General features: G+C 47.4%; 2 protein-coding genes across 2 annotated transcripts in view; both read left to right on the plus strand.

Annotated features, from left to right (window-relative positions):
* IPO8 (importin 8) overlaps positions 1-2,654 on the plus strand; it is a 28,222-nt gene extending 25,568 nt beyond the window's left edge. The window contains exons 24-25 of the mRNA XM_083181022.1: positions 1,339-1,455; positions 2,077-2,654. Of these exons, the coding sequence (XP_083037148.1) occupies positions 1,339-1,455; positions 2,077-2,150 (191 nt within the window). The 3' untranslated portion in view covers positions 2,151-2,654. The remainder of the gene's footprint in view (positions 1-1,338; positions 1,456-2,076) is intronic.
* Positions 2,655-5,132: 2,478 nt separating this feature from the next.
* Positions 5,133-19,417, plus strand: LOC146073661 (poly(3-hydroxybutyrate) depolymerase-like). The gene is made up of 10 exons (XM_083181023.1): positions 5,133-7,872; positions 8,470-8,667; positions 12,561-12,655; positions 13,265-13,375; positions 13,465-13,497; positions 14,040-14,148; positions 14,445-14,487; positions 16,143-16,268; positions 16,890-16,915; positions 18,658-19,417. Exons 1-10 carry the CDS (start codon positions 7,809-7,811, stop codon positions 18,723-18,725), a joined length of 873 nt encoding a protein of 290 aa, XP_083037149.1. The 5' UTR covers positions 5,133-7,808; the 3' UTR covers positions 18,726-19,417.
* Positions 19,418-24,263: the final 4,846 nt, after the last annotated feature.

Consider the following 24,263-nt stretch of genomic DNA (forward strand, 5'->3'; position numbering starts at 1 on the left):
CTCCGGTATAGAGACCCCGCCCCCCGGTATCACTGTGACGGTAATATACTGTACATCCTCAGGTATAACTTTCCACAGTCAGCGGCACTCGGTAAAAAAACAGGAAGCAACGCAGGTAACTTTATAACATGGCTGTATTAAAGCCTAGCGCTTTCGAGGTTAGCACCTCTTCGTCAGGGCACAGCAAACAAATACAAACAGTACTCACCCCACCTATATACCCCCATCCGCGGTGCCGGTCTGCTAATTTCCCCGCCGGCGTCTGCTGCCGTACTGCCGGAAGTTGTCATTCTCGGCTTCCGGTGACGCATTTCCTTGAAGTCCGGGAGCGTTCTGCGCTCCACCAATCTTCCGGCTTGCGTTCCACCCGTTGCTGGGAGACCACTCTCCTAGCAGTTACGCGCACCAGCGCCCTGATGGAAAAAAGCAATAGACATTAGCGCCACAGAAACAGTAAACATATTAATACATGGAATACATATAGTACACTACACTTTACACAATACAGAACACACAAACATCAATATAAACATATGTGTGACATCACTATATATCACACAAAATGGCTGCAGATAATATTTAGAAAAACATCCTAGAATTTTGAAAAACATTCTAGAACTTGGAAAAAATTAGCTTCACTATAATATAATACTCAATTTATATAAGGCTGTTCCAGTTAATTTTTTCATTCAGGCCACCCGGATTGGTGGTGCCCAAACGAACAATCCACTGGGACTCCTTAATTAAGAGTTTTTTAGCTCGGTCCCCACCCCGAAGGGAGAAAGGGACATGGTCAATCATGAAGTACCTTAAAGATTCTAACGGGTGGTTCATTCTTTTGAAATGCCGAGCCACCGGCTGGTCAGTTTCACGACCCCTCAGGTATACAGAGACCCCGCCCCCCGGTATCACTGTGACGGTAATATACTGTACATCCTCAGGTATACAGAGACCCCACCCCCCGGTATCACTGTGACAGTAATACACTGTACATCCTCCGGTATAGAGACCCCGCCCCCCGGTATCACTGTGACAGTAATATACTGTACATCCTCAGGTATACAGAGACCCCGCCCCCCGGTATCACTGTGACAGTAATATACTGTACATCCTCCGGTATAGAGACCCCGCCCCCCGGTATCACTGTGACAGTAATATGCTGTACATCCTCAGGTATACAGAGGCCCCGCCCCCTGGTATCACTGTGACCGTAATATACTGTACATCCTCAGGTATACAGAGCAGAGACCCCACCTGGTACCACCTGGTACATCCTCAGGTATACAGAGACCCCGCCCCCTGGTATCACTGTGACGGTAATATACTGTACATCCTCAGGTATACAGAGCAGAGACCCCACCTGGTATCACTCGCTAACGGAACCGCTCAGCAATGATCAGAAGAAGCAGCTTCAGGAGATCTATACGTTGTCGGAGCAGCGCAAGAGCGCCACCGGTCAGTCACTGTGACATACCTCACGAGATGTAGAGTAAAATTCTAAATCCTATCTGATCAAAGATCCAAGTAATAGTTTTTGCTATGCCACACAACGTGGTTAGTAATCGGGTGCTGGCGAACGGTCTCCGTATTGTTTCTACCAAACCCAGGGGCTTTCAGCTTGCTCCCCTCTACCTTTGCCTAGGTCATTGGCATAGAGAACCGCAGGCGCGGTTTGCGTGAATCTGACATATGCGTCTGGCCACATAAGCGTTGTGATCCTTTCCGGGCAGCTTCCACCCTCACCGCTCCGACCCTCAGTATGCAATGATGCTACTTCCATCCAGGTTTATACTAAATGTCAGCCACATTGTTTATAATACATCTGTATGAAGCCTCTCTCTTACAGTATTCTATATTCTTCCCATTCTAAATGAATATTATAATTATAGTTTATTTAAAAAGCGCCACAAGGGTTCTGCAGCGCCTAACACACCGCCATTAACTTAATAATTATAAATCGCCCGTTTTTTTGCTGAACAATTACCCCCTTGTAACCAGCTGGTGGCACTGTATGCAAATTAAAGGGCGAAGTAAGATTGTGTTCGTTTGAATTGACCAATGTGTATTTTCCCATAGCAACCAGACAGACCGAGCATCAACAGCAGCTTTCCGCACAAAGCACGGGCAGTTCTCAACTGGCAAACCAATGAGTTTCGAATTGCAAAGGACTCTGTGACATCTACATTATGTCATTGGCAAACGGCTGATTAAAATGAATTCTTTGCCGGGTGCCGTGTTGGACACTCTGTGCCAGCAGACTTGGCGCACACTGTTACGGACTGCCCAAGGTTCGTCTCTTGGTAGCGCTGACCAAAAACTTAGGACGGAGATATGTAAATTATTGCTTTATGGACTTAGAACTGGACACCTAGTTCTAGTTTTTGGCCTCTGCACTATTACCCGTTCGCTGTGTTTTGTCAGCTGTCTGTGGCGGACTTGGATGCTGCTGATCTGGATCCTGACCACTCTGAAGTGTGAAGTGCCGCTGGCCCCGCCCCAGCGGAGCCAAGAGATGGGCGGAGGAGTTCTGTCAGTTAGGAGGACATGTCTCCAGCCGGGATCCGTTATTAATTTATCAGTGCAACACTGAACGCCAGCCTTTCCACCTTCATCTTTAAATAAAGAATTGTGTTAATTTGCAATATCTGTGCGAACAGTTAGCTGCTCAAATATGTGTTTATATACGACATACATTACATTTCATGGTTTACATTATACTGGTCTCTTAATTACAGTGAAGATCATTGCAGAATGAACTATTATTTACAAGAATGCATCTTATCAGCTGGCGATGACCCACTGGTTTCATGTTAATTCATATGCTGCATTCTTTTGTATCAATGGTGCCCAACATGGTGCAATGAGCCAAGGTTAAGACGCCTATTTTCCAATTTGGTGATCAGGCCAAAACTCCCATCTACTGTACGCAGTTTCCAGCGGAATCAATGAGAGACGCATAGAACAAAATAAATTATTGAGGCTATAAGTGCAATAACCCTTATAGGACACATGGTGGCGCTGTAACTCCAGAAACCATTGCTTCAGTTTAAACAGACCTGAAAAAGTATAAACTGAAAGTATTGGATGCATAGATGCAGGCTGAGGTTCCTGAACATGACTAATACGGCTCTGCGGACATAGAAGAAAGGCGCCTTCATGCTCTGTATATTTAGTCCTATATTAACCTGGTGTATGTAAAGTAATTTAATTTACAGAATTGCCAAACTTTATTTTTTATGGCACCTAACAAAATAATTCAGCACATGGCAAGGCCACCAGGGTCTCGCCCCAGTGGTCCTGACACTCCATCACAAAACACCTGCAATGTTCTGTCACCACCCCGTCATAGGACTTTTATCGCTATTTAAACTGCGGTGATGGGGAGTCTACAGTTTAAGTGCTCACACATGCGCAGGTCTCCAGAAATGGCTGAACAACCAGTTTTCAGACATATGCGCATTTGTCGGAATCGAGACCAAATGACGTAAACAAACAAAGCAAAGTAGGATAAGAACATTGTATATAGACAATGCTGCATGGTGTAGAAAGGTTGAGAATCTGATGGGGAGAGGTAGAGAATTCCAGTGGTAGGAATGGGAGGAAGTAACCAGTTGGCAGAAAAGGCATTTATGGAGCGAAGAGGGCGTGTGGGAGAGTGTAAAGGGAGGATGTTTTAGCAGTGTGATCTGTTGCAGAGTTTAGGTAGAATTGTTTTTGGCTTAAAGTGTCCGATTCACCCAGTTTTACATCTGATATTATTTATAGTACTATCTAAATTAGTCGTTACGAATACACATGCAAAACCATGCCTTGTAAGTGAGTGCCCCTTTAAAAATTGTCCAAGTTCAGCTTGAATCCTGCACGGCCACTGAACTCAGACACTATTACATCCCGCAGTGATTTGTGTAAAGTGCCCTGAGTCCTTTTGATGAGAAAAGCTAAGTCCATAAAATTCTAGTGCAGTGAAGATCTGAGGGTGCTGGTGGACTAGTAGGGTTTAGCTGGCTATTTTTGGTCTGTGAAACGAATACAAGGTTCTACAAGAGAAAAAAATGGACTTTGCAGAAGCTGTGTGGCTCTGGTGAGCTTTTGGGGGGTATTCAATATGGGATTCTGACTGTCGGAACTTCCCGAAAGTCAGAATCCCAGGCCGTTTTCAGCCAGCTCGCCTGCATCTCTACAGGCGGAATTCGATGTTAAGCCTGTTGAGTGGCAAAAAGTGAGTGTGTCAGCGAAAATGGCCGTGAATTGTGGAGAAACAGACTTGAATGCGACATTCCAAGTCCGTTTCCGTCAAAACACATCTGATCTGTTTTTTCTAAATCTGTCTTCAATGTTGTCGGAAATGGTGCCTGACATTGAATACATACCTATGTATCTGGCCAATCAATTATATAAAATATTTTTGAGGCGCTGTCATCAAATACAATATCTGCCATCCTTCATCAAACTTATATACAGCATTGTAGTGATCACCGCACACAGAATACGCAGGGCTGGGGTTACTCAGCTCTTACTCGGTAGAAGTGGAGCCGTGTCTCCGTAGCTTTCACAATAATCTAGATTGAGCAGAGCCACTTGTAAGTAACAACTTAAATGGAACGAGATGTTTTGCTAAAATTTATCTAAAGATGCTTGTATTATACTCTAGTTTTCCATAATGAGAGCTATGTTTTGTACCCATGGCGGTACCATAAATCTTAGTTAAGAATTAAAAAGCCCAAGGCTAGTAGATATTAACTAGATGTGACAGAAGTGAAGTTATGGACTATTGACTGGTTAGCATGCAGTTTCCGTGTTCAGAAAATCTTGGAATGAGACCTTTAGGGGGGTATATGGTATTTAGGTCGATCACTATTGATTGACATGGTCAAAAGGTCAACAATAAAAAAGTTCATTATGAGCTTTTTGTTATTTGTTTTTTAAACTGACTTGTTCTTAACCTACCATCCCAGTGGGCATAGAGCGAGATTATAATAGCGGGTGAGTGCAGCGAGGCACTGCACGTAAAGCATGGCGAGTGCAGTGCGCCATGCGAGGGGATGTGATACACTAATACTGTGTCCTTGGCGACCTATGTTGACATAGACACTTAAAAAGTGAAAACCGATGTCGACCTTGTTGACCTAATGAATGTCGACCATTTTACATATGTCAACCTTTTGTCTGTCGACCAATAGTGGTCCGACCTATTGACTGTCAACCTAAATCTTGTCGAAATCATGATCCACACCCCTTTAGGGCTGGGGACACATGCAATGAAATTGTTCACATACATAAGAGATTTTGGTGAGGATTCCTGTTGGGCCGAATGGTGGTTGTGGTGGTCAGGCGGCATATACTTGTTCACTAGGCTGCGAACATATGCAGCCTAGAGAATGCGTCTGAATAAGGCATTTTATTTGCTACTGCGTATGAGGAAAAAAAACAAACTCCTATGATGCATGAATTACTCAGAGCGATCGCCTCACCTCACCTATAACCATTGGCAATAAACATAAGACCATTTCTGATAGCTTCGGCTTCGCACCCCTGAGCGCATCGACTGTGGCGGATCCAATTGTGGTTTCTTTTATTTTGAAATGGGAATACAGTATCTCACGTAACATAAGTTAATCATTATATAACCAGCGAAGGCTGTTCCGCTATCGGTGTCCACAAGGTCTGACACCACCTGGTTCTCCTGCCACCGAGATTACACACTATTTTTGCATGCATATAAAATCTGTGTTGCGTGTGACACTGGGACAGTCCGGGACACGCTGAGCAACTCTCGGAATGGAGCAGGGTTTTCTTCTGCTGGTCCTGGTAGGCCTCTGTCATGGGCAGTCCAGGCTAGGTGAGAGCCTGACCTGTTTAATATCATACTTCCTTTTGCTGTGGTCTATAATCATACTGTACATGTTGTAGATATTATGTATTTGAGTAGAATGTGCTGTTCTAGGCTAAGTTCAGACCATTATTATGACAGTGAGATACTGGGGGTTGGTTTTTCTCCTAAGCCCACCAGACTTCTCTCTACCAATATGAATATTTGACGTGCTCCATGTGAGTGAGTGTGGCCATGGTCCAGCGTACAGGAATTCAAAATACCGACTGAGATTGGTCCACGAGGGGGCAAGTTGGTTTGCCACTGGTGGCTTCTAACCCCCTTGTGGAGTCGCGACTTTACTAGTGAGGGGCTAGTAGCTCCAGCTTCTACAGGGCCAGGGATAAATAGGGGCCCTGTGTCTGTTTGCTTTGTCGTTTCTTTTTGGGAATGTTTCTATACGATCAGCGAGTGTATTTGTTCCTACACTTCCATATCTGCACATATCCTAGACCTTAATGACCAACCTGACCCACATGCAAAGGAAGCTCCGCAACTCTCCGGCATAACTGTAAACTGCAATACATGACCTATCTCTCTCATTTTTATGTACATAGCATTTATATACATAGATCTTTGTTTCCAAATATGAATTAACTGTCGTGTGGGGTCTATGGGCCTGATTCAGACCAGATGAACGCGCATGTGCATGGTATGCGGTGCACATGCGCGAGCCATATGTCCAGAAGGCAGCTAGCGAGGGCTAGCCATTGCAGGGTGATTGACACATTGCGGCAGTTTGGGGGCGCTGCGATCAGAGAGGAAATCCATTCGATGGGAAATTACTGTGAATGGTTTTTCCCTTCGTGCGCGGCTGCGACCACATTGACAGCAGTGCACATGGGTGGGGATTTGTTTGTGCTTGACGGTGTTTACCTGATCGTTGGGTTCCGAAGATTCGCAAGCCCAACGATCAGTTCCGAATGGGGCCAAATGTACTTAGCCTCGGAGAGAGGTAAAGTACCGGCCAAGTGGCTCCTAACTGCAATGCTAAATACCATAATTAAAAAATAACTTGCTGCTACTTTATCTCTCTCCACTGTATTACTTAACAAGAAGACATATAGGCCCTTATTCTGGTTGGTGCGGTAATATCCGCGTGCGTTCGTGCCGCCGATGTTTTGTGTCTGCGCATGTGCAGAGGCGTCTCTGCGCATGTGCGAGCGGGGCGTACGGCTAAATCCCGCATGAAATGTGAACACTCCGAACAGGGGGTGGAGAGGGGCGTGAAGGGCTATTTGGGCTCATTACCATATGTGTACACCCCGCGTTTCATGGGCGTTCCCATGCAAACGCTGGGCGTACGTATGGTAATGCAGTCGTGACGCACGTGTAGGGGGCGGACATATGACATCGCCGGATGTCAGCTGCCCACCCAGATCCCTGCTTTTGCACGGAGAAATGTCCGTGTGGTCTGAGGTTGCGGGAGCTGGTGGACCACTCGGTCCTGCATTCGATGATCTGCGACCATCGAATGATGGGGGAGGTTCCCTGAGATGGAGGAGGCGTATTCCATGAAAAATACACGTGCGGTCCGTTCGGCCAGCTTCTTACCGCGTACGGACGGAGTTGGCGATCCGTATGGAAGGCGGGGTTTCGCACGCACGGTCCTGGCCGCATAATCGGATCCGGCCGCACCGATCAGAATAAGGGCCATAGGTAGTTCATTCCCGTATAGTATGGGGTAGGCTACTTTTGAACTAAAACTCCCAGCATGCCGTGCAATCCAAGGCAATAAGCAATTATATCATGGGGTTAGGCATCTGCCGGAGAGCTGGCATTTCCTTAGCACACACCTACACAGTAGCGTTGTATCGCCAATCCTATATGTCTGAATATTGCATTGTTTGTGGTATGATCTCCTTTCTGACACCTACCCACAGGCTCCTACAACCTGGACAGCTATGTGTCCGTCTCCGGCCTGTCCTCTGGGGCTTATATGGCCAATCAGTTCCACGTCGCCCACTCCGGGAAAGTTCTGGGGGCCGCTATATTTGCTGGAGGTAAGAAGACTTTATTATGTGGTGTCATCATAATAATAATAAGGTTTGTTCAATTCTTAATGGTTTCAGGCTTTAATTTAACCCTGTTATCACCGCCAAGGATGGAGGACGGTGTGCGAAGGATTGCAGTGATGTTCTGGTATTTTATGGTTGCCCAATAAAAACCACAGCGGGTTCTATTTGCCCATTACGCCTAGAGGTCATTGCTGCCTCTGATATACTTTGGCTCCGCCCCAGCAATGATTTCACTTTGAGGGTGGCATTTAATGATGTCTACCAATCATGACGCATTTCGCCACCATGGTGCCTCTGCAGCCCAGAATGTGTGCGTGTTGGGGGATCTTTGTCATGTATTTAATCAGATACATTTAACTTGTACCCAGCAGCAGTTTAGACAAACTCTTTAATACACAGTGTATATAACCAATCATTTCTTTATCTGTAATAGTTACCGTGTATTCTGTACACACACACACACGCTGCGGACACCTTGTGAAACCATGTAAATAAGTGAAAATAATAATTATTATAATTATTTAAGTGCAGCTCTGGAAATAATGAATTCTGAGACTGACGCGTTTCTCCACTTCCGCACAGGTCCCTACTACTGTGCCATAGGGAACGCGCTGACAGCAACCGGCGCATGTATGAAGTATCCTTCCAGCATCAGCGTTTCGCCTCTCAAAGTTTACACAGAAACATGCGCAAAAACGGGATTAATAGACCCCTTGTCCAATCTGGCGCGCGGACGGGTGTTTATCTTCTCCGGAGCTGCGGACTCTGTCCTCGTGCAAGGTGAGTGATGAATACAATTCCCTTGCAGAAGCATATCTCATTTATTACCAGTTATTTATATAGCGCCCACATATTCTGCAGCACTGCACAGAGAATATTATTACCAGTTATTTACATAGCGCACACATATTCCACAGTGCTGTACAGAGAATATTATTACCAGTTATTATATAGCGCACACATATTCCGCAACGGTGTACAGAGACTATTATTACCAGTTATTATATTGCGCACACATATTCCGCAGCGATGTACAGAGACTATTATTACCAGTTATTATATAGCGCACACATATTCCGCAGCGCTGTACAGAGAATATTATTACCAGTTATTATATAGCGCACACATATTCCACAGCACTGTACAGAGAGTATTATCACCAGTTATTATATAGCGCACACATATTCTGCAGCGCTGCACAGAGAATATTATTACCAGTTATTATATAGCGCACACATATTCCACAGCGCTGTACAGAGAGTATTATCACCAGTTATTATATAGCGCACACATATTCTGCAGCGCTGCACAGAGAATATTATTACCAGTTATTATATAGCGCACACATATTCTGCAGCGCTGCACAGAGAATATTATTACCAGTTATTTATATAGCGCCCACATATTCTGCAGCGCTGCACAGAGACTATTATTACCAGTTATTATATAGCGCACACATATTCCACAGCGCTGTACAGAGAATATTATTACCAGTTATTATATAGCGCACACATATTCCACAGCGCTGTACAGAGAATATTATTACCAGTTATTATATAGTGCACACATATTCTGCAGCGCTTTACAGTGACTATTATTACCAGTTATTATATAGCGCACACATATTCCACAGCACTGTACAGAGAATATTATTACCAGTTATTATATAGCGCACACATATTCTGCAGCGCTTTACAGTGACTATTATTACCAGTTATTTATATAGCGCACACATATTCCGCAGCGCTGTACAGAGACTATTATTACCAGTTATTTATATAGCGCACACATATTCTGCAGCGCTGTACAGAGATTATTATTACCAGTTATTATATAGCGCACACATATTCCACAGCACTGTACAGAGACTATTATTACCAGTTATTATATAGCACACACATATTCCACAGCGCTGTACAGAGACTATTATTACCAGTTAGTTTATAGCGCACACATATTCCACAGCACTGTACAGAGACTATTATTACCAGTTATTATATAGCGCACACATATTCCGCAGCGCTGTACAGAGAATATTATTACCAGTTATTATATAGCGCACACATATTCCATAGCGCTGTACAGAGACTATTATTACCAGTTATTTATATATCGCACACATATTCCACAGCGCTGCACAGAGAATATTATTACCAGTTATTTATATAGCGCACACATATTCCACAGCGCTGCACAGAGAATATTATTACCAGTTATTATATAGCGCACACATATTCCACAGCGCTGTACAGAGAATATTATTAAAAGTTATTATATAGCGCACACATATTCCGCAGCGCTGTACAGAGACTATTATTACCAGTTATTATATAGCGCACACATATTCCATAGCGCCGCACAGAGAATTTTATTACCAGTTATTATATAGCACACACATATTCCGCAGAGCTGTACAGAGACTATTATTACCAGTTATTATATAGCGCACACATATTCCGCAGAGCTGTACAGAGACTATTATTACCAGTTCTTATATAGCGCACACATATTCCTCAGCGATGTACAGAGACTATTATTACCAGTTATTTATATAGTGCAGACATATTCTGCAGCGCTGTACAGAGAATATTATTACCAGTTATTATATAGTGCACACATATTCCGCAGTGCTGTACAGAGAATATTATTACCAGTTATTATATAGCGCACACATATTCCGCAGCGCTGTACAGAGACTATTATTACCAGTTATTATATAGCGCACACATATTCCACAGCGCCGTACAGAGAATATTATTACCAGTTATTATATAGCGCACACATATTCCGCAGCGCTGTACAGAGAATATTACCAGTTATTATATAGCGCACACATATTCCGCAGCGCTGTACAGAGACTATTATTACCAGTTATTATATAGCGCACACATATTTCACATCACTGTACAGAGAATATTATTACCAGTTATATTATATAGCGCACACATATTCCACAGCGCTGTACAGAGGCTATTATTACCAGTTATTATATAGCGCACACACATTCCGCAGCGCTGTACAGAGAATATTATTACCAGTTATTTATATAGATCACACATATTCCGCAGCGCTGTACAGAGATTATTATTACCAGTTATTTATATAGCACACACATTCCACAGCGCTGTACAGAGAATATTATTACCAGTTATTTATATAGCGCACACATATTCCGCAGCGCTGTACAGAGATTATTATTACCATTTATTTATATAGCGCACACATATTCCACATCACTGTAAGGAGAATATTATTACCAGTTATATTATATAGCGCACACATATTCCGCAGCGCTGTACAGAGAATATTTAAACATTCACATCAGTTCCTGCCCCAGTGGAGCTTACAATCTATATTCCCTACCACGTGACACGCACACACATTCTCTCTAGGGATGTTTCTGTTGTGACAAGAACAGTGTGTTCTCTTGGAGAGTTGGTAACCCACACTCCAGAGATCCCCTAGTCTCTTATATATTTAGCCAGATTTGTCACTCATCCCCTGTGTGTATAACGCTGGGGGGGGTTACAAGAGTGATTGACAGCGTTATACACACATAGTTTCTGCCTTAGGACACCCTCCACCCCGCCCAGCGTTATACACAAACCCGCCCCCCCTAGAGATAGACCAGCGTTATACACACCAGCACCCCCTTTACAGCACACGCCCACCATCCACCATTATACACCACAGGTGAGCAGCGTGTCTTCCATGCCCCAGAGCGAGCAGCGGGTCTTCCTGCACCCCCCCTCCCCCGCCAGCATCGCCCCTCCCTCCCTCACGAGCAGCAGGTCTGTCCACCCCCCCCCCCCTCCCAAGATCGGCAGGTCTGCTCGCACAAAAATCCCCCCCCCCCCCCCCCCCTGGATCAGCGGGTCTGAGCAAACCCCCCCCCGTACGCGAGCAGCGGGTCTGCCTGCAGTAGTGGGTACCGCACCCCCCCCCCCCCCCGAGTAGCATGTCTGCACGCACTGTGTCCCCCCCACAGGATCAGCGGGTCTGCACGCACCCCCCCCCCCTCCTCCCCCACGAGCAGCGGTTCTGCACGCACTCCACCCCGCAAGCAGCAGGTCTGGTCGCACACACAACCCCCCCCCCCGGATCAGTGGGTCTGAGTGCAAGCCCCCCACCGGAGTTGCGGGTCTGCCCACAACCCCCCCACCCCACCCCCAGAGCAGCGGGTCTGCCCGCAACCCACCCGCCGCAGTAGTGGGTATGCCCATCCGAAGCGGTGGGTCAGCACGCACCCCCTTTTCGCTGGAGCAGCGGATATGCCCGCACCCCCCCCCCTCGCTGGAGCAGTGGGTATGCCCGCCCCCACCCGGAGCGGTAGGACTGCCCCATGCCTGCATACCTGCTGCTCTGGGGAGTTGCAGACCCACCACTCTGGGGTAAGGGGGGAGGGCGGGCATACCCGCTGCTCCGGGGGAGGGGGTGTGTGGGAAGACTCGCCGCTCTGTGGGAGGGGGGGGGGTTGTGGGCAGACCCGCTGCTCGGGGGGGGGGAGTGTGGCCTGACCCGATGCTCCGGGGGTGTGGCCGTAGCCCCTTACGACGGTGTGAAGAGCGCCCGGTTGGCGCGATGAATCACCTAGTAGAATTATATATGAAAAAAGTACTGGCAATAAAAAAAACCTGTGTCTATAATTCAGATCTTATTTATTTTCCTCATAGGGGTGGCTAAAAAACTGCAGGACTATTATGCATCGTATATTACAAGCTCTGGGGCCATCAAAACCGTTTACAACATCGGCGCGGAGCATGGCATGGTGAGTGGAAATATACTGAAGTTCCTCATCCGTGAAGTGTAGGGGAGAGAATCACGTTGGTGGAACCATCTATTCACCCACATGTGCTCTACTGACGAGACCCACCAAGCATGCTATGCTGGGGAGGCCTGAGACGGCCAGAAACTTCTGGTGTGTAGGACTTTATCTCTCCAAGATTTTATAAATAACAGCCCTGGTCTCCTGGCAAGTTCCATATTTACCACTGTGAAGGGGGTTGTACTCACTAACCAGTCGGCATCACCATGTTTGTGGGGGCTCGTCCGGTTTCCAGTAACTAGCGGTCACCGACTCCTCTTGCCGGCACCACTTAGCAAGCCAGCCGCTAACGGACTGCAAGTCCCAACTGCTCGCAATCGCTGTATCTCCATTTGTAGGCGATTAACCGCTGCCACCACAAGGGACAGAACACGCCTTGGTCATTATAATGTTGCCTTAAATTAATTGGTCACGGTGACATCTCACTGTAAAATGTGGGTAATAATCTATTGTGGAGCTGAAAAGCAGAGCTATGACATTTCCAAGGGCCAAAGAAATCAATCAACCCTGATGATAATATGGATGAAAGGCACAAAATGTTTGTCGTTCCAGCCCACGGACAGTTACGGGGGAGCCTGTGGGGTCCTGAACAACGACTATATTAACAACTGCAACTACAATGGGGCTTACGAGGCTCTGAACCACATCTACGGGGGGCTGCAGGTGAGTGAGCGCATGGAGGAAAGAGGGCGGAATTCCTAGGCGGATTTAATAGAATCGGCTTGTGACACTGTCTCATTGCTTCCTTACAGAGACCCAGCAGCAGCGCAGGACAAACTGGACAGGTACAGCTATGGGGGGAGGGGGGGGGGTATCCATGGGCTCTGTGGGGGGGATGCTGCGAGGTCCGGGCTGAGCCTCCAAATACACTGGTAGCACCCAAATAATAATTATATATGTATATATATAGAGAGAATTATTATTAAATCCTTTTATACGATTATATCTTATTTAAAATAAAATTATATTGACTTTATTTTCTTGGGGAAAGTAATATATACAGTATCATTTTGGGGAGGGAAGGCGACCCGATAATTGAAAAAACCTATATATAAATTACTTGACACTATTTTTTCAGCGTTCTCCATTGTTAGCGTTATCCCAGGATGGTGCTAACGGAGGAAGTATCATTGTGGTACTGGCACCAATGCCAGATGTATATGATATACAGTACTGTACTTAAGCGCAGTATATAGCAATGTGTAGTGGGTGATAATGGGACCCTTCATGTATATGGTGCTGCATAGCGTCTGTCCCGGGGGAATTGGGCTGGTGCTAAATCTGCCTCTACCTCTAATGTCCCTTCTGGAATACGCTTTATCCCCAGCTGACCTTGTTTGACCAGTCTGAATACTTCAAGCTGGCGCCCACTATAACGTATGGGATGGATACTGCCGGCTACCTGTATGTGCCAACGGCGTGCAAGAACGGAGCAAGTAAGTGCTGGCGGGACTGCGGCCTGTGGTGGACAGAACCTTGCTTTATACTGGTGCAACCAATATAGAGACGGTCCAGGGAGGGACCGGGCAGGAGAAGGGTCCTGGGTCTGAGTGCCGCTGCCGGAAAGGGTCACCATAAGTGTGTTTGGTCATTTATACCCAATCCATACCCAGCAGGGATAATATTGCACCACGTCGCGTCACCTGTAATAATGATTCCAGTGTTTGTTCCTGTACGTCGGAGCGAGGAACTCAGCGTGTGTTATTTCTGAGCCTCTGTGTGTTGGTTTCAGGGTGCCGACTCCATATCGCCTTCCACGGCTGTATGCAGGGCAGGTAATATTCTCTTCTGGTACTAAACATTTTGGGGGGGGTTTACTAAGCCTTGGTGATAATGGAAAGAGATAATGTAGCGGCCAATTAGCTCCTAACTGTCATGTTACAGGCACTGGGATGTATTACCCCTTTGAGTGGTGGGTTTTCCTGGGGCAGGACAAACCTACCAGGGCAGAGAAATACTCTGCAGCAGTTTCCGCTCCCCTGGGGCAGCTGCTTCTGGCTTTGGCTGTGTGTGGCTATCACGGGGGAAATTCGGGGATGGCTCGGGAGGGCTCGGGAGAGCTCGGGTGTTCGGTCATTATTGTATTTGGGCACCTGAACACACAAACGCCCGAGTGGCTCCGAACTTCACCGATCGGTGACTGGGAGGATTGGAGGCGGGGACCAGCGGTGGCGGGTGAGCCACAGGTAGTGGTCGGAGCGGTAAGGGGGGGAAAGAACTGGAGCTGCCGAATGGTGGTGCACCCTGGAGATACACCTGGCGCAAACTTGCTTATCAGTGGCATGCCCGGATATTTTCCGGGTTAGCCCACTCCTGCAGCGTAGCTCGGCCTGGAAGATTTACAGGCATACCACCGACGGGGTTAAGCCTGGTGAAGCGATAAAGTAGATGATAACGCCGCAGCCAATCAGCTGTGTTAAAAATGACAGATATGAGTTGATTGGCTGCTGCGTTATCACCATCCACTTTATCTCTTCACCAGGCGTAATACATCTGTCCCAATTAGGGATTCCAATCCCGGGGCATTTTTTCAATCCCGGGATCCGGGATTGAAATATGCTCAATCCCGGGATTCCCGGGATCCCGGGATTGGCATCCTTAGTTTGCTGGCATGTGCCCTATACCCACCCCCACACCGGCCGACCCGCAGATTTACTTACATTGGCAGGCGGGCGGCCGGGAGTGGTGTGGGTTCTGAGGTGCACGGTGCCGTCGGGCTCGTGCACCTCCTCATATCAGCACATATCAGCACTGCAGCCGGCGTCGGTGAAGGGGCGGGCTGGCCGGCGCAGGAGAAGAGGTGGGGCCGGGCGGCCAGGGGGAGTGACACTGACAGCAGTGTGGGGCTGTGGGCGGTGTGCGTGGCCTGCACAGCGTGACCGTCACGCTGCGCAGGCCGCACGCAGGGGTCTGGAACAGTCGGGCAGCGTCTGAGCGAGTGTTCAGACGCTGACCGGTATTAGACTGCGCATGCGCAGTCTAATACCGAAATCCCGGGATTGGATACTCCAATCCCGGGATTGAAATCCCGGAGTTTTTAGGGCCAAATCCCGGAATCCCGCCGATCCCGGGATTGGCCACCCTAGTCCCAATGTTTGAAAAATGACTGGTTGGTTGGTTGGTACTTTATCTCAACACTTAGTACATCTCGTACTATGCCTGGAAAAGTGATAAAATGGAGAGTGATAAACCACCAACCAATCAGCTCCCACCTGTCACTTTTTTCAAACACAGGCTGTGACATGGCAGTTAGGAGCTGACTGGCTGGTGGTTTTATCACTTTTCCAGCTTAGTACATCTGGCACCTTTATCTCTCACCTTCGTAAATAGACCCCAGAGCTGCATCCAGTGATCCTGCCTTCGGGGGAGAGCGCTGGTCAGACACACCGGGTGCAGCAGGATCAATTCTTATTCTCTCGTTATTTTGCAGGGAGAAAGTCGGTGACAAATTTGCCAGATACGCCGGCTACAACCAGGTGGCCGATCTGAATAACTTCATCATCCTGTATCCTCAGGCCAAGTCCAACCTGACCAATCCCAACGGCTGCTGGGACTGGTACGTACGCCGGCGTTCCACCTGTGTCGTAGTTATGTTACTGGTCGTACATCCTCCGCTGGATTCCCAGGTCTGCACCCAGCGTCTGTGGCACCTAGGATGTGATCCCTGTGTGCCCCCAATAGTCACAGTTCTCAGGCTCCAAATGTGGGGATTGCATCTAGAAGTTGTTGTTGTTGTTGTTGTTGTTGTTGTTGTTGTTATACGGCTTTAAAATGCCACAAAGTTTCTGCAGCACAGTGTAGGGTATATGCCCAGTAACGGGTGACTAATCCATGGTACAGTAAATGTACACTGACAGAACATTTTAGGATGTGGCCTAGAGAACTACGGGTGGGGATTTGAGAAAAGTCGTTGGAAGGGTAAAATCAGATCAGCTCTCAGTGAGCCTGTGCCAATTATAGAGCGGGCACACAGAATCGGGAGACAGGGGCACTGGGAGCAAAGATGGTTCTGGGAACATGAGGGAGGGGGGCCCTGCTCGTCAGAGCGTACATGGGGAGAACAGCTGGAGGGTGGACAGTGCCATCTCCTGGTCACCGATAGTTACAGCACTGATATTTATGTCGCCCACTGACACTCTCCACATTTACTAACTCTCAGCGTTGCTTTGTCTCTCAGGTTCGGATACACTGGAATCGCATATGGTAAGAGGGCGACATCATCTCTCATATTAACGTAAAAACGTGGTAGTGGGGGAATTAATGCTGCTGCTGCTGTAACTTGTGATCACCCCTAAATCAACCCGAAGTGCCCGTCCTACAGGGGATAGCAGCCATTGGTAGCCTGGGATGTCCATCACAGGATGGATAGCAGCCATTGGTAGCCTGTGGTGTCCGTCCTGCCGGGGATAGCAGCCAATGTTAGCCTGGGGTGTTCGCCACATGGTGGATAGCAGCCATTGGTAGCCTGGGGTGTTCGCCACATGGTGGATAGCAGCCATTGGTAGCCTGTGGTGTCCGTCCTGCTGGGGATAGCAGCCAATGTTAGCCTGGGGTGTTCGCCACATGGTGGATAGCAGCCATTGGTAGCCTGGGGTGTTCGCCACATGGTGGATAGCAGCCATTGGTAGCCTGGGGTGTTTGCCACATGGTAGATAGCAGCCATTGGTAGCCTGGGGTGTTCGCCACATGGTGGATAGCAGCCATTGGTAGCCTGTGGTGTTCGCCACATGGTGGTTAGCAGCCATTGGTAGTCAGGGGTGTCCGTTACATGGTGGTTAGCAGCCATTGGTAGCATGGGGTGTTCGCCACATGGTGGTTAGCAGCCATTGGTAGTCAGGGGTGTCCGTCACATGGTGGTTAGCAGCCATTGGTAGTCAGGGGTGTCCGTCACATGGTGGTTAGCAGCCATTGGTAGTCAGGGGTGTCCGTCACATGGTGGTTAGCAGACATTGGTAGCATGGGGTGTCAGTCACATGGGGGATAGCAGTCATTGGTAGCCAGGGGTGTCAGTCACATGGGGGATAGCAGCCAACGAACATTGTGGCTCTGATAGGGCCATATGCTCTAAGCTTCAAAAGTGATAAAATAGAGAGTGATAAATAGCCAGCCAATCAGCTCCTGTCTGACATTTTTCAAACAGTCTGTGATGACAGTTAGGAGCTGATTGGTTGGTTGGTTGGTTGGTTATTACTCTCCATTTTATCACTTTTTGTAGCGTAGTGCATCAGGCCCAAGGTATCTTAGTTTATATTATTACAGACCATTGAACCATCCCAGCATCTGGTCCTCGCTCTCAGAATAAACCCTATAGCATTAGATAAACCTGTTTTGTGAAAAAGTTCCTGCTACACCCACTTTACACCCTCACCCCTCTGCCACCTTTGAATGGCATCACCCACCGAAGGGGTTGGGGTATTCCTCATCCTCCATGGCTGTCCCGGATAAAACTGGCAATTAGTACCCATCCCCTTTTATTTCAGAGCCCCCCGAGCTATACCTCCTCAGGGGTGTAGAGATCCACGCTGGGTCCCAGTAATGAATGGGGGCATGGCCTTAAAAGGTGCACACCCCCTAAAAATTCTATGCTGTAAAAAAAAATCTCCACAGGGGGGCGCCATTCTATTGCAGTGGGAGAGGTTGTGGGAGAGGTCACAGGCTTCCTACCTGGCTTGCGGGAAGTGGGTCCCTCCTCCTCGGTTGGCCCCATCTTCCCAGTGATATTTGGGGAGATGGCGCATGTGCACTAGTAAACCACCCCATCCCCTTCTGCATCACTGTGACTCCTGAGATGGCCCCGTATGTAGTGAATAAGCAGCATAGAAATTGATATACTAGGCCCATAGTTACCGGCCTACGCCCGGATCTATATGTGACCCAGTCTGTCCCGTCCCCTCAGATTGCACTGTAATGTCGGTGACTGTGTAACGTGTCATCTCTGTCCGCAGCTACGAAGGACGCGTTCCAGGTGACGGGGGTGGAGAGGATGATGAGGAGAGCACAGGGACTATATTAACGTTTGTACACAAGAATCACGTTCTCCTGCTTAATAAATGAATCCTCTGTGCGACATCTTTGTGTAAACGCCGGAATACGCCGGAACGCCGCTGTCTCCGGCTTCTCATTGTCATTAATCTCATATAGAGACGGATAGAAAGCAGAGAGAAGTGGACGATGCGCCTCAAACCTCTATCATATTTCCAACACAGCCTGTAACATGCCAGTTAGGAGCTGATTCACTGGTACTTTATCACTCTCCACATTATCACTTTATGGAACGGAGTGCATCTGGGCCTATGTATATAGGTTTGATAACAGCGTACATATTTAAATGTCTGGGGACATGTGGTACATTGATTGTATTTCAGCGGGGGGTAACCGTCCTCATGCCCAAAATAAATCTCTTCGTTCTCTGCCATGTCTTTGTGCCACCGTGTATCCGTGTTATGGCCCTTATTCAGATCTGATCGCAAATTTGTTCTCAAAATGGGCAAAACCATGTGCACCGCAGGTGGGGCTGTGCACATGGTTTTGCCCTCTCTATACATGTTACATCTGCCCCACCTGCAGCGCAGCTTGGTTTTGCCCATTTTGAGAACAAATTTGTACTGCGATCAGATCTGAATAAGGGCCTATGTGTGGGGCACCCAAGTAGACCTAGAGTCATCTTCAGATAGTCATTGTTACCCACCCTGTGTTACATCTGTGTGCCGCCTGTACAGTCACTTTATAACCGCATAATAAATATAATGCTCACATTTCTCTGTGTCATTTCTTAAGGTAATTTAAGGAATTTTTTCATTGTATGGCCATAGTAGTGCCCTTGTTTATTTTATGCCACACAGTCCCACCAGCTATGCCATTTAGTAGTGCCCCCAGTTCTTATTATGCCACGCAGTCACTCCAGCTCTCAGTATGACACATTGGTATAATAAGATCTGGGGGCACTACAATGGGGCATGTTGTAAGCTGGTGGGACTGTGTGGCATAATAAGATCTGGGGGTACTACAAACAGTCCCACCAGCTAACAGTATGCCACATTGTAGTGCCCCCAGTTCTCACTATGCCACACAGTGCTGCCAGCACTGCAACATGCCACGTTGTAGTGCCACCAGCTCTTATTATGCCAAACAGTCCCACCAGCTCACATTATACCACATTGTAGTGCCACCAGTTCTTATTATGCTACGCAGTCCCTCCAGCTCACAGTATGCCACACTGTAGTGCCCCCAGATCATATTATACCACACATTCCCACAGCTCACAGTATGCCACATTGTAGTGCCCCCAGTTCTCATTATGCCACACAGTCCCACCAGCTTACAGTATGGCACATTGTAGTGCCTAGGGAGGAGAAAGGAAAGTACTCTCATAAAAAACAAGTAAAATGTAACATATATTATATTATATGTACAAAACATATATTCAATGGATGATCAATCCTTAGGACAAACCAGATATACATATACTGTAACATACAATATTGCGGTATGGTGTGTTGCCGATAGCGATGGTATATCTAGCACATTCATTAGACAGCGCGCCTGCGGAATGTTGCGCGCAAGGATATTTTCAGATAAATAATGTTCAACGTTATAAAAAACGCAGTACTGCAGTAAGTCTCATCATGCCACAGTCCCTCTAGCTCACAGTATGCCACATTGTAGTACCCTCCGTTCATATTATACCACACAGTCCCTCTAGCTCACAGTATGCCACATTGCAGTACCCTCAGTTCATATTATACCACACAGTCCCTCTAGCTCACAGTATGCCACATTGCAGTACCCTCAGTTCATATTATATTACACAGTCCCTCTAGCTCACAGTATGCCACATTGCAGTACCCTCAGTTCATATTATACCACACAGTCCCTCTAGCTCACAGTATGCCACATTGCAGTACCCTCCGTTCATATTATACCACACAGTCCCTCTAGCTCACAGTATGCCACATTGCAGTACCCTCAGTTCATATTATACTACACCGTCCCTCTAGCTCACAGTATGCCACATTGTAGTACCCTCAGTTCATATTATACCACACAGTCCCTCTAGCTCACAGTATGCCACATTGCAGTACCCTCAGTTCATATTATACCACACAGTCCCTCTAGCTCACAGTATGCCACATTGCAGTACCCTCAGTTCATATTATACTACACAGTCCCTCTAGCTCACAGTATGCCACATTGCAGTACCCTCAGTTCATATTATACCACACAGTCCCTCTAGCTCACAGTATGCCACATTGCAGTACCCTCCGTTCATATTATACCACACCGTCCCTCTAGCTCACAGTATGCCACATTGCAGTACCCTCAGTTCATATTATACTACACCGTCCCTCTAGCGCACAGTATGCCACATTGCAGTACCCTCCGTTCATATTATACCACACCGTCCCTCTAGCTCACAGTATGCCACATTGCAGTACCCTCAGTTCATATTATACCACACAGTCCCTCTAGCTCACTGCAGTACCCTCAGTTCATATTATACCACAGTCCCTCTCGCTCACAGTATGCCACATTGCAGTACCCTCAGTTCATATTATACCACACAGTCCGAAAAGTTCATATTATGGTACATTACAGTGTCCCCAGTTTATGTTATGTAGACCATGCCTCCAGTACATGCGCTGCGGGCACAGTGGCTGGCTACGCTCACCGCTGATTTTATTCTCCCTCATGGACCCCCACGAGGGAGAATAGCCGCTGCCCGTCTGTCAGGCTTTTAGCAGTCGGAATAATGACTGGCGGTCAGTCATCCGGCACCCAAAATCCCTGGACACCATATTAATGGCAACCCCTGCACCCACTACAGTTATATTTGGGGCCCAGGAATGCTTTTTAGTCTGGGCCCCCCTAAACCCCTCCACCCCCCTCAATTACAGCCCGGCTCCCCCTTACTTATCTGAGCTCGCGTACTGTTAGCCAATCAGAGCGGCTGCCAGTGGTACGCCTCTGGGACTCTGCAGGGCTTTGTTCAGTGCACTGTGAGCGCAGGCAGCACAGTGGAGGCAATGGCAGGGAAGCGGTCATCTATTAGAATGAACTTAGGTCTACAGTCATTAGGTCGACCCCACTAGGTCGACTGGCAGGAAGGTCGACCTGACTTAAGGTCGACATGGCCGAATGTCGACATGGCCGCTTCCGTGACAGAGTACCGGGGGTATGACATGGTGCCAGATGTTGAGCGGTCAGTGATGTAGTGCCGGGTGCGGAGGGGTCAGTGACGTAGTGTCGGGCGAGGAAGGGTCTGTAATATAGTGCCAGATACAGAGGGTCGCGACTTAGTGCAGGGATCGGAAGGATCAGTGATGTAGTGACAGGTGCAGAGAGGTCAGTGATGTAGTGCCGGGTGCAGAGGAGTCAGTGACGTAGTGCACGGTGCAGAGAGGTCAGTGATTTAGTGCCAGTTGTGGAGGGGTCAGTGATGTAGTGCCAGGTGAGGAAGGGTCCGTAATGTAGTGCATGATGCTGAGGAGTCAGTGACTTAGTGCTGGGTGCACAGGATCAGTGATGTAGTGCAGGGTGCGGAGGTGTCAGTGATTTAGTGCCAGTTGTGGAGGGGTCAGTGATGTAGTGCCGGGTGCGGAAAGGTCAGGGATGTAGTGTCAGATGTGGAGGGGTCAGTGCTTTAGTGCCGGGTGCGGAGGGGTCAGTGATGTAGTGTCAGATGTGGAGGGGTCAGTGATGTAATGCCAGGTATGGGAAGGTCAGTGATGTAGTGCCAGTTGCGGAGGGGTCAGTGTTGTAGAGTGCTGGCTTCGGAGAGATCAGTGATGTAATGACAGGTGAGGTCTATGATGCATTGCTGGATGCTGAGGGGTCGGGGACTTCGTGCTGGGTGAGGAGGGCTTATTGATGTAGTGCCTGGTGCTGAAGGGTCAGTGACGTCGTTTCGGGTGTGGAGGGGTAAATTATGTAATGCCGAGTGCGGAGGAGTCAGTGACGTAGTGCAGGGCGCGGAGGGGTCAGTGACAGAGCATGGGGTGTGGGGGTAGGTGACATAGTGCCAGGTGCGGAAGGGTCAGTGATGTAGTGCCAGGTGTGATGGGGTCAGGGATGTCGTGTCAGGTGCAGAGGGGTCAGTGACGTAGTGCCAGGTGCGGAGGGGTCAGTGACATAGAGCCAGATGCCAAAGATGGGAACAAATCTTTTTGTCAGCAGTTTCCTAGAACAAAAAGGCCAAATAATTGAATTTGCTAAAGAAGAGTGTATTGTGAGAAACATACGTGGGACAGGTGTTGCTACACAGACAAGTTCATGTCCTTGATGCACAACTCTGCTACGCAGTGATGACAACTGGACCCCAGTCACTGGCACTCAAATGTTGCAGAGCGGTATGGCCACAGGAACCAGTGACTGACACAGAGAAACTGGTATCTGAAAGCTGCATAATTAGGGAAAAAGTCTTCAGCCTCTTCCGAAGTCTACAAGCTACAAAACCACATGAGTTAGTACACTCAGATGTGTATGGTCCAATGGAAGTAAAGTCTATCAGTGGAAACAGAACTTTGTTTTTACATTCAAAGATGACTTGGTTGGTTTGAATTGTAGAAGAGCACAAAGTATGTCGAATCTGCAGTCATGGGTACACTTTTGAAATCTGAAGTCAAATGTTTTAAATGTTACATACGAAACATTTTAATTTGCTTATTATTTTATAATTATTTTATTATAATCATAATGGGGGGGGGGGGGACTTTTAAAGGGAAATACACCACACATAAATTTTAAATTCCAAAATTTCAGAAACATTAATCCAGGAGGTGTGGCTGAATGGTTATGGGGGCAGGGCTTAGATACGGCATGGGTGTGGCCACAAGCCCAGGGGTTGGTCCAGTTCTCATGAAGCGCTAGACTTTCCTTTAGCCCCTCCCCTCCCCTAATAACACACAATCCCTGTCACACTGAACAGGACCAACCAACTAATTGGGGGTTATTATTCAAATATGATTATAAAGGAATATACAACAATCAGATAAGATGGACCCTCCCAAGAAATATGCAGCAACTCATGTTATCCAGTTGAAATTTTTATTATTTCAACTTTAATTGATGACTGTGGTTGTTATTAAGCGCTAATTGACTTTCAGAACTCTCTGATATGAGAAGAACTTTCATGTCTGGGATAAACACACTGCCGCACAGTAGGGAGTGTGCCAAGGCTGGGGAGTCAGATAAGATTCAATGTATGGAGCTAAATTTACATTTTGTGGCCTCGTCAATCCACCTGCTGCTGCTTCTTTCTGATAAATATATACGTGAGTGCTGACCTGCACGTGTTTTATACACCCGTAAACAAATGGTCCGAGCTTTAGAACTGAAGCTGTGAGGCTGCCGCCTAGCGCACACATTCACCCGTATCACAAGCCTTCATGTTTTCTCTTACATGAGTTAAACAGTTTTGTAAAGATACATTATTCTAATAACTTACACACACACACACACACACTTAACAGAATGGGAAAATAGAGGGGGAGGAGTTTATAGTCCAAGATTGAGCTCAGAGTAGTAACTCAAGGCATCTCTGCTCCCTACATCA

This window comes from Crinia signifera, chromosome 4, assembly GCF_055691185.1.
Source record: "Crinia signifera chromosome 4, ASM5569118v1, whole genome shotgun sequence".
Lineage (NCBI taxonomy): Eukaryota > Metazoa > Chordata > Amphibia > Anura > Myobatrachidae > Crinia > Crinia signifera.